Raw genomic sequence first — 15911 nt, 5'->3', positions numbered from 1 at the left:
ACGGAGATGAGCAGAGACCCTGGGCATCTTTCTTTTGGTGTTTTTCAGAGTCAGTAGAAAGGCCTCTTTAGTGTCCTAAGTTTTCATAACTGTGACCATAAATGCCTACCGTCTGTCTGTAAGCTGTTAGTGTCTTAACGACCGTTCCACAGGTGCATGTTCACTAATTGTTTCTGGTTCATTGAACAAGCATGGGTAACAGTGTTTAAACCATATTTTGTCTATACAGTGTTACAGTGTAATGATGTGCAAATAGTTAAAGTACAAAAGGGATAATAAATAAACATAAATGTGGGTTGTATTTACAATGGTGTTTGTTCTTCACTGGTTGCCCTTTTCTCGTGGCAACAGGTCACATCTTACTGCTGTGACGGCACACTGTGGAATTTCACCCAGTAGATATGGGAGTTTATCAAAATTGGGTTTGTTTTCAGATTCTTTGTGGATCTGTGTAATCTGAGGGAAATATGTCTCTCTAATATGGTCATACATTTGGCAGGAGGTTAGGAAGTGCAGCTCAGTTTCCACCTCATTTTGTGGGCAGTGTGCACATAGCCTGTCTTCTCTTGAGAGCCATGTCTGCCTACGGTGGCCTTTCTCAATAGCAAGGCTATGCTCACTGAATCTGTACATAGTCAAAGCTTTCCATAAGTTTGGGTCAGTCACAGTGGTCAGGTATTCTGCCACTGTGTACTCTCTGTTTAGGGCCAAATAGCATTCTAGTTTGTTCTGTTTTTTGGTAAATTTGTCAAGTAATTATCTTTTTGTTTTCTCATGATTTGGTTGTGTCTAATTGTGCTGCTGTCCTGGGGCTCTGTAGGGTGTGTTTGTGTTTGTGAACAGAGCCCCAGGACCAGCTTGCTTAGGGGGGACTCTTCTCCAGGTTCATCTCTCTGTAGGTGATGGCTTTGTTATGGAAGGTTCGGGAATCGCTTCCTTTTAGGTGGTTGTAGAATTTAATGGCTCTTTTCTGGATTTTGATAATTAGTGGGTATCGGTCTAATTCCGCTCTGCATGCATTATTTGGTGTTTTACGTTGTACACAGAGGATATATTTGCAGAATTCTGCATGCAGAGTATTCCCATATGTTCCTTTTGAGTAATGCCCTTCTTGCCTTGTCTCTCAGATCGTTCACAGCTTTGTGGAAGTTACCTGTGGGGCTGATGTTTAGGCCGAGGTATGTATCGTTTTTTGTGTGCTCTAGCAGAATGGTGTCTAGATGGAATTTGTGTTTGTGGTCCTGGTGACTGGACTTTTTTCGGTCTCCGCTCCTCTCAACACACTGTACCCACCTGTACCCACCTGGGGTGGCAAGTAGCCTAGTGGTTAGAGCGTTGGATTAGTAACCGAAAGGTTGCAAGATTGAATCCCCGAGCTGACAAGGTAAAAATCTGTAGTTCTGCCCCTGAACAAGGCAGTTAACCCACTGTTCCCCAGTAGGCCGTCATTGTAAATAAGAATTTGTTCTTAACTGACTTGCCCTAGTTAAATAAAATAAAAATCCATTCCAGTATTCCAGAACCTGCTCCTCACACAGCTTTAGGGGTTGTTTTCTAGCACCGGCCTCAGTACAAGAACTAAACACACACACACACACACACACACACACACCTTAATCCAACATACTGGATCAAAGGAACAACCCTCTCTGTCTCCACTCCCTATCTAAGCAACGGTAGTCTGAAAAACACAAAGACAAGAAGTTACCTGACACTCTCTCTCTCTGTCTCTCTCACTCTCTCTCACACACACACACACATCTGAGTTTGCTCTGCCAGGCTACCTGGGGCTAGTACTCAGGAAGCGGGAGGCAGCACTTGAAGGAGCACTCAGGTATATCTAACAGAAGTCTGTAGTACTAGGTCAATCAAATGTATTTATAAAGCCCTTCTTACATCAGCTGATGTCTCAAAGTGCTGTACAGAAACCCAGCCTAAAACTCCAAACAGCAAGCAATGCAGGTGTAGAAGCATGGTGGCTAGGAAAAACTGTCTAGAAAGGCCAAAACCTAGGAAGAAACTTAGAGAGGAACCAGGCTATGAGGGGTGGCCAGTCCTCTTCTGGCTCTTCTGGCTGTGCCGGGTGGAGATTATAACAGAACAAGGCCAAGATGTTCAAATGTTCATAGATGACCAGCATGGTCCAATAATAATAATCACAGTGGTTGTCGGAGGGTGCAGCAAGTCAGCACCTCAGGAGTAAATGTCAGTTGGCTTTTCATAGCCGATCTTGAGAGTATCTCTACTGTCTCTACTGAACAGTTGAAACTGGAGCAGCAGCACGGCCAGGTGGACTAGGGACAGCAAGGAGTCATCATGTCAGGTAGGTCCTAGGGCTCAGGTCTTCCGAGAGAAGAGAAAGAAAGAGAGAGAATTAGACAGAGCATACTTAAATTCCCACAGGACACCGGATAAGACAGAAGAAATACTCCCCTCTCACCCACCTCTCACCCACCTCTCACCCCCTCTCACCCACCTCTCACTCACCCACCTCTCACCTCCTCTCACCCCCTCTCACCCACCACTCACCCACCTCTCACCCCCTCTCACCCCCATCTCACCCCCTCTCACCCCCATCTCACCCACCTCTCACCCACCTCTCACCCACCTCTCACCCCCTCTCACCCCCATCTCACCCACCTCTCACCCACCTCTCACCCCCTCTCACCCCCATCTCACCCACCTCTCACCCCCTCTCAACCCCATCTCACCCACCTCTCACCCACCTCTCACCCACCTCTCACCCCCTCTCACCCCCTCTCACCCCATCTCACCCACCTCTCACCCACCTCTCACCTCCTCTCACCCACCTCTCACCCCCCTCTCACCCACCTCTCACCCCCTCTCACCCCCATCTCACCTACCTCTCACCTCCTCTCACCCCCTCTCACCCACCTCTCACCCACCTCTCACCCCCTCTCACCCCATCTCACCCACCTCTCACCTCCTCTCACCCCCTCTCACCCCCATCTCACCCACCTCTCACCTCCTCTCACCCCCTCTCACCCACCTCTCACCCCCTAACACCCCCATCTCACCCACCTCTCACCCACCTCTCACCCACCTCTCACCCACCTCTCACCCCCATCTCACCCCCTCTCACCCACCTCTCACCCCTCTCACCCCCATCTCACCCACCTCTCACCCACCTCTCACCCCCTCTCACCCCCATCTCACCCACCTCTCACCCACCTCTCACCCACCTCTCACCCACTTCTCACCCCCATCTCATCCACCTCTCACCCACCACCTCTCTCTTCCCCTCCTCTCCACTCCTCTCTCTTCCCCTCCTCCCCCCTCCTCTCTCTTCCCCTCCTCTCCACTCCTCTCTCTTCCCCTCCTCTCCACTCCTCTCTCTTCCCCTCCACTCCTCTCTCTTCCCCTCCTCCCCCCTCCTCTCTCTTCCCCTCCTCCCCCTCTCCACTCCTCTCTCTTCCCCTCCTCCCCCCTCCTCTCTCTCCTCCCCACTCCTCTCTCTTCCCCTCCTCTCCACTCCTCTCTCTTCCCCTCCTCTCCACTCCTCTCTCTTCCCCTCCTCCCCCCTCCTCTCTCTTCCCCTCCTCTCCACTCCTCTCTCTTCCCCTCCTCCCCACTCCTCTCTCTTCCCCTCCTCTCCACTCCTCTCTCTTCCCCTCCTCCCCACTCCTCTCTCTTCCCCTCCTCTCCACTCCTCCTCTCTCTTCCCCTCCTCTCCCCCTCCTCTCTCTTCCCCTCCTCCCCTCTCCTCTCTCTTCCCCTCCTCCCACTCCTCTCTATTCCCCTCCTCTCCACTCCTCTCTCTTCCCTTCCTCCCCACTCCTCTCTCTTCCCCTCCTCCCCACTCCTCTCTCTCTCCTTCTCTCCTCCTCCTCTCCACTCCTCTCTCTTCCCCTCCTCTCCACTCCTCTCTCTCTCTCCCTCCTCCTCCCCACTCCTCTCTCTTCCCCTCCTCTCCACTCCTCTCTCTTCCCCTCCTCTCCACTCCTCTCTCTTCCCCTCCTCCTCACTCCTCTCTCTTCCCCTCCTCTCCACTCCTCTCTCTTCCCCTCCTCTCCACTCCTCTCTCTTCCCCTCCTCCCCACTCCTCTCTCTTCCCCTCCTCTCCACTCCTCTCTCTTCCCCTCCTCCCCACTCTTCTCTCTTCCCCTCCTCTCCACTCCTCTCTCTTCCCCTCCTCCCCCTCCTCTCTCTTCCCCTCCTCCCCCCTCCTCTCTCTTCCCCTCCTCCCCCCTCCTCTCTCTTCCCCTCCTCTCCACTGCTCTCTGTTCCACTCTTCGTCCTATTTTCTCCCTCCCAGACTCAAAGAGAAAGGGATCTAGGGCCCTCCCCTCATCTGAAATGTTCCAGCCCAGCTCCAAAACTTTGAGCCAATCAGCACAGCACATTCAGAGCTGATGAACTTACTATACAATAGGTACATGTTTCAAGAGAGAGAGAGAGAGAGAGAGGTGAGAGGCAGATTGATACAGAAGAAGAGATAGAGCAGAGGGAGAAGGCAACCAAGAGATGTGTTATGCAAACTATGGGACCTAACTGCTGACTGGTTTACCAACTGGAGAGAGAGAGACTGACAAGCCTGGAGAGACTGACAGAGAGACTAACAAGACTGGAGAGACTGACAGAAAGAGAGAGAGACTGGCAAGACTGGAGAGACTGACAGAGAGACTGACAAGACTGGAGAGACTGACAGAAAGAGAGAGAGAGACTGACAAGACTGGAGAGACTGACAGAAAGAGAGAGAGAGACTGACAAGACTGGAGAGACTGACAAGACTGGAGAGACTGACAGAAAGAGAGAGAGAGAGAGAGAGAGAGAGAAAGGGGAGAAAATAATAAATGATCAGTCTGTGAGAGACGGACAGAAAGAGAGATGCTGTGTGTGTTGATGGTGCTGTGCTGGTCGTGGGGTGTGTTGGGGTACGGGCGCGGGGGGCAGAAGGACTCATCGGGGGCAGGACTGTGCCCTTCTCCGTGTCAGTGTGAGGAGGATGGTATCTTTGTTCTGGCGGACTGTTCTGAACTGGGACTATCAGCTGTACCTGACAACCTCAGCCACCTAACTACTTACCTGTAAGTACACTACAATATGTATCTATATTTACCCTACCCCTACCTCCTCTACCCTACCTCCTCTACCCTACCCCTACCTCCTCTACCCTACCCCCTCTACCCTACCCACTCTCCCCTACCTCCTCTACCCTACCCCCTCTACCCTACCCACTCTACCCTACACCCTACCCCCTCTACCCTACCCACTCTACCCTACCCCTACCTCCTCTACCCTACCCCCTCTACCCTACATCCTACCTCCTCTACCCTACCCACTCTACCCTACCCCCTCTACCCTACCCCCTCTCCCCTACCCCTCAGCCACCTAACTACTTACCTGTAAGTACACTACAATATGTACTGTATCTATATTTAACCTACCCCTACCTCCTCTACCCTACCCCCTCTACCCTACCTCCTCTACCCTACCCCCTCTACCCTACCCACTCTACCCTACACCCTACCCCCTCTACCCTACCCCCTACCCCCTCTACCCTACCCTACCTCCTCTACCTTACCCCCTCTACCCTACCCCCTACCCCCTCTACCCTACCCCTACCTCCTCTACCCTACCCCCTCTACCCTACCCACTCTCCCCTACCTCCTCTACCCTACCCCCTCTACCCTACCCACTCTACCCTACACCCTACCCCCTCTACCCTACCCCCTACCCCCTCTACCCTACCCTACCTCCTCTACCTTACCCCCTCTACCCTACCCCCTACCCCCTCTACCCTACCCCTACCTCCTCTACCCTACCCCCTCTACCCTACCCACTCTACCCTACACCCTACCCCCTCTACCCTACCCACTCTACCCTACCCCTACCTCCTCTACCCTACCCCCTCTACCCTACATCCTACCTCCTCTACCCTACCCCCTCTACCCTACCCCCCCCTCTACCCTACCCCCTCTACCCCTACCCCCTACCCCCTCTCCCCTAACCCCTCTACCCTACCCCCTACCCCCTCTACCCTACCCCCTCTCCCCTACCCCCTCTACCCTACACTACTCCTCTACCCTATCTATACTCTACCCTACACCCTACCCCCTCTACCCTACCCCCTACCCCCTCTACCCTACCCTACCTCCTCTACCTTACCCCCTCTACCCTACCCCCTACCCCCTCTACCCTACCCCTACCTCCTCTACCCTACCCCCTCTACCTACCCCTCTCCCCTACCTCCTCTACCCTACCCCCTCTACCCTACCCCTCTACCCTACACCCTACCCCCTCTACCCTACCCCCTACCCCCTCTACCCTACCCTACCTCCTCTACCCTACCCCCTCTACCCTACCCCCTACCCCCTCTACCCTACCCCTACCTCCTCTACCCTACCCCCTCTACCCTACCCCCTCTCCCCTACCTCCTCTACCCTACCCCCTCTACCCCTACCCCTCTACCCTACCCCCTACCCCCTCTACCCTACAGTATCTACCCTATATTTACCTCCTCTACCCTACCCCCTCAACCCTACATCCTACCTGACCTCTACCCTACCCCCTCACCCTAGGTGGACCTACCCCTACATCAGGTGACCTCTACCCCTACCCCCTACCCCCTCTCCCCTAACCCATCACCCTACCCCTAGGGGCCCCATACAGACTACAGGACATCAGGTGACCTCTACCCTACCCCCTCTACCCTACCCCCTCTACCCTACAGGACATCAGGTGACCTCTACCCCTAGGGGCCCCCTCTCCCCTAACCCCTCACCCATCAGGTGACCTCTACCCCCTACCCCCTCTCATAACACCCTACAGGACATCAGGTGACCTCTACCCTAGGGGCCGTCTACCCCCTCTACCCTACACTACAGTATGTATCTATATTTACCCTACCCCTACCCCCTGTACCCTACCCCCTACCCCCTCTCCCCTACCAGGTACCTCTCCCCTACCCCCTATTCTATATTTACCCTACCCCAGGACATCAGGTGACCCCCTAGGGGCCGTCATACAGACTACAGTATGTATCTATATTTACCTATCTGGATACAGACTGCAGGACATCAGGTGACCTCTAGAGAGAATCACAGGTGGACAGACTACAGGACATCAGGTGACCTCTAGAGGGGCCGTTATACAGACTGCAGGACATCAGGTGACCTCTAGAGGGGCCGTTATACAGACTACAGGACATCAGGTGACCTCTAGAGGGGCCGTTATACAGACTGCAGGACATCAGGTGACCTCTAGAGGGGCCGTCATACAGACTACAGGACATCAGGTGACCTCTAGAGGGGCCGTCATACAGACTACAGGACATCAGGTGACCTCTAGAGGGGCCGTCATACAGACTACAGGACATCAGGTGACCTCTAGAGGGGCGTGTGTGAGGTGGTGTGTGTCATCAAATAAAATGTATTTATGAAGGATTTTTATATCAGCAGCCCCAAACAATAAGCAACGCAGATGTAGAAGCACAGTGGCAAGGAAGACAAGAACTTAGGAAGAAGAGGAGCTCGTCTCGGGGGGGGGGGGGGGGCGGCCAGTCCCTTTCAGGCTTTGTAAGCGGAGATTACATCTTTTATCTAACTGTTATTTAACCAGGCAAGTCAGTTAAGAACAAATTCTTATTTACAATGACGGCCTAGGAACAGTGGGTTAACTGGTCTAGGAACAGAGGGTTAACTGCCTGTTCAGGGGCAGAACGACAGATTTGTACCTTGTCAGCTCAGGGATATGAACTTGCAACCTTTCAGTTACTCTAACCACTAGGCTACCCTGCCGCCCTGATGATCAGAGTACATTAAGGCCAGATCCAGTGGAGGCAGCTGAGAGGAGGACAGCTCATAACGGTATCAACCACCGCGTCTTTGATGTGTATGATATCATTTCAGTGAAATATTCCATCCATTATGACAAGCCGTCCTCCCCTCAGCAGCCTCCACCGGCCAGATCGTTCTCCAAGATGTTCAAACGTTCATAGATGACCAGCAGGGTCAAATAACAATAATAATCACAGTGGTTGTAGAGGGTGCAAAGGTCAGCACCTCAGGAGGAAATATCATTCAGAGTTAGAGACGGCAGGTGCGGTAGAGAGAGGGACAGTCCAAAACAGCAGGTCCGGGACAAGGAAGCACGTCTGGTGAACAGGTCAGGGTTCCATAGCCTCAGCAGCGTGACCAGATGGACTGGGGACAGCCAGGAGTCATCAGGCCAGGTAGAGAGAGAGAGAGAGAGGTAGAGAGAGGTAGAGAGATGTAGAGAGAGGTAGAGAGAGGTAGAGAGAGGTAGAGAGAGGTAGAGAGAGGTAGAGAGAGGTAGAGAGAGGTAGAGAGAGGTAGAGAGAGAGAGAGGTAGAGAGAGAGAGAGGTAGAGAGAGGTAGAGAGAGGTAGAGAGAGAGAGAGGTAGAGAGAGGTAGAGAGAGGTAGAGAGAGAGAGAGACTGTTTATTTATTGTTTATTTCACTTTTGTGTATTATCTAACTCACTTGCTTTGGTAATGTTAACACGTTTCCCATGTCAATAATGCCCCTTGAATTGAATTGAGAGAGACAGAGAGGCAGAGAGACACCTGATAAGACATGATAAATACTCCAGATATAACAGACTAACCCCAGCCTCCAGGCACATAGACTATTGTAGCATAGATACTGGAGACTGAGACAGGAGGGATTGGGAGACACTGTGGCCCCGTCCGACGATACCCGCAAACAGGGCCAACCAGGCAGGATATAACCCCACCCACTTTGCCAAAGCACAGCCCCCACACCACTAGAGGGATATCAACAGACCCCTAACTTACTACCCTGAGACAAAGTTGAATATAGCCTGCAAAAATCTCCTCCACTGCACGAGCCTGAGGGGGTGCAAAACTGGACAGGAAGATTGTGTGTGTGTGTGTGTGTGTGTGTGTATGTAAATGTGTGTGTGTGTGTGTGTGTGATGCTTTGAAAGACGCAGGCTTTGATACGAGATTAGAGAGAAGGAGCTGCCCAGGGGCTTGTGTGTGTTTTAAGAGAAAGCAAGCCTCTGGTAGGCAGTATGGAGAGGTGTTGTATGTACCTGCAGGTAACACCACCGTAATAAAACCGAGGCAGAGAGTGTAGCTCATATGATACCTGAGTATGAATCTGAGAGTTCTGCTGGTTTAAATTGAGCCAGAGCTTCTGAGAGTAGCTCACAGATACAATATATTTACTAGGACGTTATGGCTCGTGAAGGCCAATTTAATTTGGCACGTGCTTGGTAAACAACAGGACTAACAGTGATGTGCTTGGTAAACAACAGGACTAACAGTGATGTGCTTGGTAAACAACAGGACTAACAGTGATGTGCTTGGTAAACAACAGGACTAATAGTGATGTGCTTGGTAAACAACAGGACTAACAGTGATGTGCTTGGTAAACAACAGGACTAACAGTGATGTGCTTGGTAAACAACAGGACTAACAGTGACATGCTTGGTAAACAACAGGACTAATAGTGACATGCTTGGTAAACAACAGGACTAACAGTGACATGCTTGGTAAACAACAGGACTAACAGTGACATGCTTGGTAAACAACAGGACTAACAGTGACATGCTTGGTAAACAACAGGACTAACAGTGACATGCTTGGTAAACAACAGGACTAACAGTGACATGCTTGGTAAACAACAGGACTAACAGTGACATGCTTGGTAAACAACAGGACTAATAGTGACATGCTTGGTAAACAACAGGACTAACAGTGACATGCTTGGTAAACAACAGGACTAATAGTGACATGCTTGGTAAACAACAGGACTAACAGTGACGTGCTTGGTAAACAACATGACTAACAGTGACATGCTTGGTAAACAACAGGACTAATAGTGACGTGCTTGGTAAACAACAGGACTAACAGTGACATGCTTGGTAAACAACAGGACTAACAGTGATGTGCTTGGTAAACAACAGGACTAACAGTGACATGCTTGGTAAACAACAGGACTAACAGTGACATGCTTGGTAAACAACAACTGCTCGTACGGCCCAGTGCATCACTGGGGCCAAGCTTCATGCCATCCAGAACCACTATACCGGAGCGCCAGGTCTAGGTCCAAGATGCTTCTAAACAGCTTCTACCCCCAAGCCATAAGACTCCTGAACACCTAATCAAACGGCTACCCAGAATATGTTCATTAACACCCCCCCCCCCCCTTTACACCACTGCTATGCTCTGTTGTTATCATCTATAGTCACTGTAATAACTCTTCCTTAAACATATTACCTCAACTAACTGGTGCCCCCGCACATTGACTCTGTACCGGTACCACCTGTATATAGCCTCCACATTGACTCTGTACCGGTAGCCCCTGTATATAGCCTCCACATTGACTCTGTACCGGTACCCCCTGTATATAGCCTCCACATTGACTCTGTACCGGTACCCCCTGTATATAGCCTCCACATTGACTCTGTACCGGTACCCCCTGTATATAGACCCAACATTGACTCTGTACCGTAATACCCTGTATATAGCCTCCACATTGACTCTGTACCGGTACCCCCTGTATATAGCCTCCACATTGACTCTGTACCGGTACCCCCTGTATATAGCCTCCACATTGACTCTGTACCAGTACCCCCTGTATATAGCCTCCAAACTGACTCTGTACCGGTACCCCCTGTATATAGCCTCCACATTGACTCTGTACCGTAACACCCTGTATATAGCCTCCACATTGACTCTGTACCAGTACCCCCTGTATATAGCCTCCACATTGACTCTGTACCGGTACCCCCTGTATATAGCCTCCACATTGACTCTGTACCAGTACCCTCTGTATATAGCCTCCAAACTGACTCTGTATCGGTACCCCCTGTATATAGCCTCCACATTGACTCTGTACCGGTACCGCCTGTATATAGCCTCCATATTGACTCTGTTCAGGTACCTCCTGTATATAGCCTCCACATTGACTCTTTACTGGTACCCCCTGTATATAGCCTCCATATTGACTCTGTACCTGTACCCCCTGTATATAGCCTCCACATTGACTCTGTACCGGTACCCCCTGTATATAGCCTCCACATTGACTCTGTATCGGTACCCCCTGTATATAGCCTCCACATTGACTCTGTACCATAATACCCTGTATATAGCCTCCAAATTGACTCTGTACCGGTACCCCCTGTATATAGCCTCCACATTTACTCTGTATCGGTACCCCCTGTATATAGCCTCCACATTGACTCTGTACCATAATACCCTGTATATAGCCTCCACATTGACTCTGTACCGTAATACCCTGTATATAGCCTCCACATTGACTCTGTACCGTAACACCCTGTATATAGCCTCCACATTGACTCTGTACCGGTACCCCTGTACTGGTATATAGCCTCCACATTGACTCTGTACCATAATACCCTGTATATAGCCTCCACATTGACTCTGTACCGGTACCCCCTGTATATAGCCTCCACATTGACTCTGTACCGGTACCCCCTGTATATAGCCTCCACATTGACTCTGTACCATAATACCCTGTATATAGCCTCCACATTGACTCTGTACCGGTACCCCCTGTATATAGCCTCCACATTGACTCTGTACCGGTACCCCCTGTATATAGCCTCCACATTGACTCTGTACCATAATACCCTGTATATAGCCTCCACATTGACTCTGTACCGTAATACCCTGTATATAGCCTCCACATTGACTCTGTACTGGTACCCCCTGTATATAGCCTCCACATTGACTCTGTACCGTAATACCCTGTATATAGCCTCCACATTGACTCTGTACCAGTACCCCCTGTATATAGCCTCCACATTGACTCTGTACCGGTACCCCCTGTATATAGCCTCCACATTGACTCTGTACCGGTACCCCCTGTATATAGCCTCCACATTGACTCTGTACCATAATACCCTGTATATAGCCTCCACATTGACTCTGTACCATAATACCCTGTATATAGCCTCCACATTGACTCTGTACCGGTACCCCCTGTATATAGCCCCCACATTGACTCTGTACTGGTACCCCCTGTATATAGCCCCCACATTGACTCTGTACCGGTACCCCCTGTATATAGTCTCCACATTAACTCTGTACCATAATACCCTGTATATAGCCTCCACATTGACCCTGTACCGGTACCCCCTGTATATAGCCTCCACATTGACTCTGTACCGGTACCCCCTGTATATAGCCTCCACATTGACTCTGTACTGTAACACCCTGTATATAGCCTCCACATTGACTCTGTACCGTAATACCCTGTATATAGCCTCCACATTGACTCTGTACCGGTACCCCCTGTATATAGCCTCCACATTGACTCTGTACCGGTACCCCCTGTATATAACCTCCACATTGACTCTGTACCATAATACCCCGTATATAGCCTCCACGTTGACTCTGTACCGGTACCCCCTGTATATAGCCTCCACATTGACTCTGTACCATAATACCCTGTATATAGCCTCCACATTGACTCTGTACCGGTACCCCCTGTATATAGCCCCCACATTGAATCTGTACCATAATACCCTGTATATAGCCTCCACATTGACTCTGTACCATAATACCCTGTATATAGCCCCCACATTGACTCTGTACCGGTACCCCCTGTATATAGCCTCCACATTGACTCTGTACCTGTACCCCCTGTATATAGCCTCCACATTGACTCTGTACCATGATACCCTGTATATAGCCTCCACATTGACTCTGTACCATAATGCCCTGTATATAGCCTCCACATTGACTCTGTACCATAATACCCTGTATATAGCCTCCACATTGACTCTGTACCATAATACCCTGTATATAGCCTCCACATTGACTCTGTACCGTAATACCCTGTATATAGCCTCCACATTGACTCTGTACCATAATACCCTGTATATAGCCTCCACATTGACTCTGTACCATAATACCCTGTATATAGCCTCCACATTGACTCTGTACCATAATACCCTGTATATAGCCTCCACATTGACTCTGTACCGTAATACCCTGTATATAGCCTCCACATTGACTCTGTACCATAATACCCTGTATATAGCCTCCACATTGACTCTGTACCGTAATACCCTGTATATAGCCTCCACATTGACTCTGTACCATAATACCCTGTATATAGCCTCCACATTGACTCTGTACCATAATACCCTGTATATAGCCTCCACATTGACTCTGTACCATGACACCCTGTATATAGCCTCCACATTGACTCTGTACCGTAATACCCTGTATATAGCCTCCACATTGACTCTGTACCATAATACCCTGTATATAGCCTCCACATTGACTCTGTACCATAATACCCTGTATATAGCCTCCACATTGACTCTGTACCGTAATACCCTGTATATAGTCTCCACATTGACTCTGTACCTTAATACCCTGTATATAGCCTCCACATTGACTCTGTACCGTAATACCCTGTATATAGCCTCCACATTGACTCTGTACCGTAATACCCTGTATATAGCCTCCACATTGACTCTGTACCATAATACCCTGTATATAGCCTCCACATTGACTCTGTACCATAATACCCTGTATATAGCCTCCACATTGACTCTGTACCATAATACCCTGTATATAGCCTCCACATTGACTCTGTACCGTAATACCCTGTATATAGCCTCCACATTGACTCTGTACCGTAATACCCTGTATATAGCCTCCACATTGACTCTGTACTGTAACACCCTGTATATAGCCTCCACATTGACTCTGTACCGTAATACCCTGTATATAGCCTCCACATTGACTCTGTACCGGTACCCCCTGTATATAGCCTCCACATTGACTCTGTACCGGTACCCCCTGTATATAACCTCCACATTGACTCTGTACCATAATACCCCGTATATAGCCTCCACGTTGACTCTGTACCGGTACCCCCTGTATATAGCCTCCACATTGACTCTGTACCATAATACCCTGTATATAGCCTCCACATTGACTCTGTACCGGTACCCCCTGTATATAGCCCCCACATTGACTCTGTACCATAATACCCTGTATATAGCCTCCACATTGACTCTGTACCATAATACCCTGTATATAGCCCCCACATTGACTCTGTACCGGTACCCCCTGTATATAGCCTCCACATTGACTCTGTACCAGTACCCCCTGTATATAGCCTCCACATTGACTCTGTACCATGATACCCTGTATATAGCCTCCACATTGACTCTGTACCATAATACCCTGTATATAGCCTCCACATTGACTCTGTACCATAATACCCTGTATATAGCCTCCACATTGACTCTGTACCATAATACCCTGTATATAGCCTCCACATTGACTCTGTACCGTAATACCCTGTATATAGCCTCCACATTGACTCTGTACCATAATACCCTGTATATAGCCTCCACATTGACTCTGTACCATAATACCCTGTATATAGCCTCCACATTGACTCTGTACCATAATACCCTGTATATAGCCTCCACATTGACTCTGTACCGTAATACCCTGTATATAGCCTCCACATTGACTCTGTACCATAATACCCTGTATATAGCCTCCACATTGACTCTGTACCGTAATACCCTGTATATAGCCTCCACATTGACTCTGTACCATAATACCCTGTATATAGCCTCCACATTGACTCTGTACCATAATACCCTGTATATAGCCTCCACATTGACTCTGTACCATGACACCCTGTATATAGCCTCCACATTGACTCTGTACCGTAATACCCTGTATATAGCCTCCACATTGACTCTGTACCATAATACCCTGTATATAGCCTCCACATTGATTCTGTACCATAATACCCTGTATATAGCCTCCACATTGACTCTGTACCGTAATACCCTGTATATAGCCTCCACATTGACTCTGTACCTTAATACCCTGTATATAGCCTCCACATTGACTCTGTACCGTAATACCCTGTATATAGCCTCCACATTGACTCTGTACCGTAACACCCTGTATATAGCCTCCACATTGACTCTGTACCAGTACACCCTGTATATAGCCTCCACATTGACTCTGTACCGTAATACCCTGTATATAGCCTCCACATTGACTCTGTACCGTAATACCCTGTATATAGCCTCCACATTGACTCTGTACCGTAATACCCTGTATATAGCCTCCACATTGACTCTGTACCGTAATACCCTGTATATAGCCTCCACATTGACTCTGTACCGTAATACCCTGTATATAGCCTCCACATTGTTATTTATACTGCTTCTCTTTATTGACTTTTTACTTTTATTTCTTATCTGTATTTTTTAAAACTACATTGTTGGTTAGAGGCTCGTAAGTAAGCATTTCACTGTAAGGTCTACCTGTTGTATTCGGTGCTTGTGATTTGAGGTCAAGACCCTGGTGAGGACGACGAGCTTCCCCGAGATAGTTTCAGAAATGTTTTGCAAATATTCTTCCGGTTGGCTGGTCTCAGACCGTCCCTCAGGTGAAGATGCTGTATGTGGAGGTCCTGGGCAGGTGTGGTGACACGTGGTCTGCGGTCGTGAGGCCGGTTGGACATACTACTTTGTTTTAGAGAAACATTTAGTTATCTGGCAACAACGGGTGGACAGTCCTGCAGTCAGCATGCCAATTGCACACTCCTTTAAAACTTCTATGACATTGTGTTGTGTGACAAAACGGTGGCCTTTTATTGTTCCCAACACAAGGTGCACCTGCGTAATGACCGTGCTGTTTAATCAGCTTCTTGTATATGCCACACCTGTCAGGTGGGTGGATGAAGGCACAGGAGAAATGCTCACTAACAGAAAACATTTCTGCCATCTTTTATTTCAGCTCATGAAACATGGGACCATGACAACACTTAACATGTTGCGTTTTATATTTTACTTCAGGATCGATAACAGGTAGTGTGTAAACTTGAACACTTGCCCAAGGCAGTTCATAGAATTGTCCATTAAAACAAATGTTTTTTAACAGTAGA

General features: G+C 49.2%; 1 protein-coding gene across 1 annotated transcript in view; it reads left to right on the top strand.

The window, feature by feature from the left end:
• Positions 1-4848: 4848 nt before the first annotated feature.
• LOC139417448 (leucine-rich repeat-containing G-protein coupled receptor 6) overlaps positions 4849-15911 on the top strand; it is a 104110-nt gene continuing 93047 nt past the window's right edge. The window contains exon 1 of the mRNA XM_071166732.1: positions 4849-5048. Within this exon, the coding sequence (XP_071022833.1) occupies positions 4849-5048 (200 nt within the window). The remainder of the gene's footprint in view (positions 5049-15911) is intronic.

Source organism: Oncorhynchus clarkii, chromosome 9 (genome assembly GCF_045791955.1).
Source record: "Oncorhynchus clarkii lewisi isolate Uvic-CL-2024 chromosome 9, UVic_Ocla_1.0, whole genome shotgun sequence".
Taxonomy (NCBI): Eukaryota; Metazoa; Chordata; class Actinopteri; order Salmoniformes; family Salmonidae; genus Oncorhynchus; species Oncorhynchus clarkii.
Note: the sequence above shows the minus strand (reverse complement) of the source record. Positions and strands in the feature narration are given on the sequence as shown.